This window comes from Calidris pugnax, unplaced genomic scaffold (assembly GCF_001431845.1).
Source record: "Calidris pugnax isolate Ruff unplaced genomic scaffold, ASM143184v1 scaffold999, whole genome shotgun sequence".
In the NCBI taxonomy this organism is placed as follows: domain Eukaryota; kingdom Metazoa; phylum Chordata; class Aves; order Charadriiformes; family Scolopacidae; genus Calidris; species Calidris pugnax.
The window spans coordinates 18,103-19,030 of NW_015091621.1; the positions used below are offsets into that span (position 1 = coordinate 18,103).

Consider the following 928-nt stretch of genomic DNA (forward strand, 5'->3'; position numbering starts at 1 on the left):
CCACGTCCCCAAGGGATCTCTGACCCATGGGCTCCTTGTCCCCATGTCCCCCTGAAGCTCCTTGGCCCCAAAGATCTCAGACCCATGGGCTCCATGTCCCCCTGACCCATGGATTCCTTGGCCCCAAAGATCTCAGACCCACGGGCTCCTTCTCCCCACAGCTCCATGTCCCCACGTCCCCCTGAAGCTCCTTGGCCCCAAAGATCTCAGACCCATGGGCTCCACGTCCCCTTGACCCACAAGTTCTACATCCCCAAGGGATCTCAGACCCACGGGCTCCTTGTCCCCACGTCCCCCTGACCCATGGGTTCCTTGGCCCCAAAGATCTCAGACCCATAGATTCCATGTCCCCCCATCCTCCTGAAGCTCCTTGGCCCCAAAGATCTCAGACCCACAAGTTCCATGGCCCCAAGGGATCTCAGACCCATGGGCTCCATGTCCCCACGTCCCTCTGAAGCTCCTTGGCCCCAAAGATCTCAGACCCATGGGCTCCATGTCCCTCTGACCCACAAATTCTACATCCCCAAGGATCTTGGACCCATGGGCTCCTTGTCCCCACGTCCCCCTGACCCATGGGTTCCTTGGCCCCAAAGATCTCAGACCCACAGGTTCCATGGCCCCAAGGGGTCTCTGACCCATGGGCTCCATGTCCCCACGTCCCCCTGAAGCTCCTTGGCCCCAAAGATCTCAGACCCATGGGCTCCATGTCCCCACGTCCCCCTGAAGCTCCTTGGCCCCAAAGATCTCGGACCCATGGGCTCCATGACCCCAAGGGATCTCAGACCCATAGATTCCATGTCCCCACGTCCCCCTGAAGCTCCTTGGCCCCAAAGATCTCAGACCCACAAGTTCTACCTCCCCAAGCATCTCAGACCCACAGGTTCCTTCTCCCCACGTCCTGAACCTCCTCATCCCCCCACCCCTCCAG

General features: G+C 60.2%; 1 protein-coding gene across 1 annotated transcript in view; it reads right to left on the minus strand.

The window, feature by feature from the left end:
* Positions 1 to 263: 263 nt before the first annotated feature.
* Positions 264 to 928, minus strand: part of LOC106899894 (proline-rich proteoglycan 2-like) — a 2,867-nt gene continuing 2,202 nt past the window's right edge. Inside the window, exon 3 of the mRNA XM_014961833.1 lies at positions 264 to 369. Within this exon, the coding sequence (XP_014817319.1) occupies positions 264 to 369 (106 nt within the window). The remainder of the gene's footprint in view (positions 370 to 928) is intronic.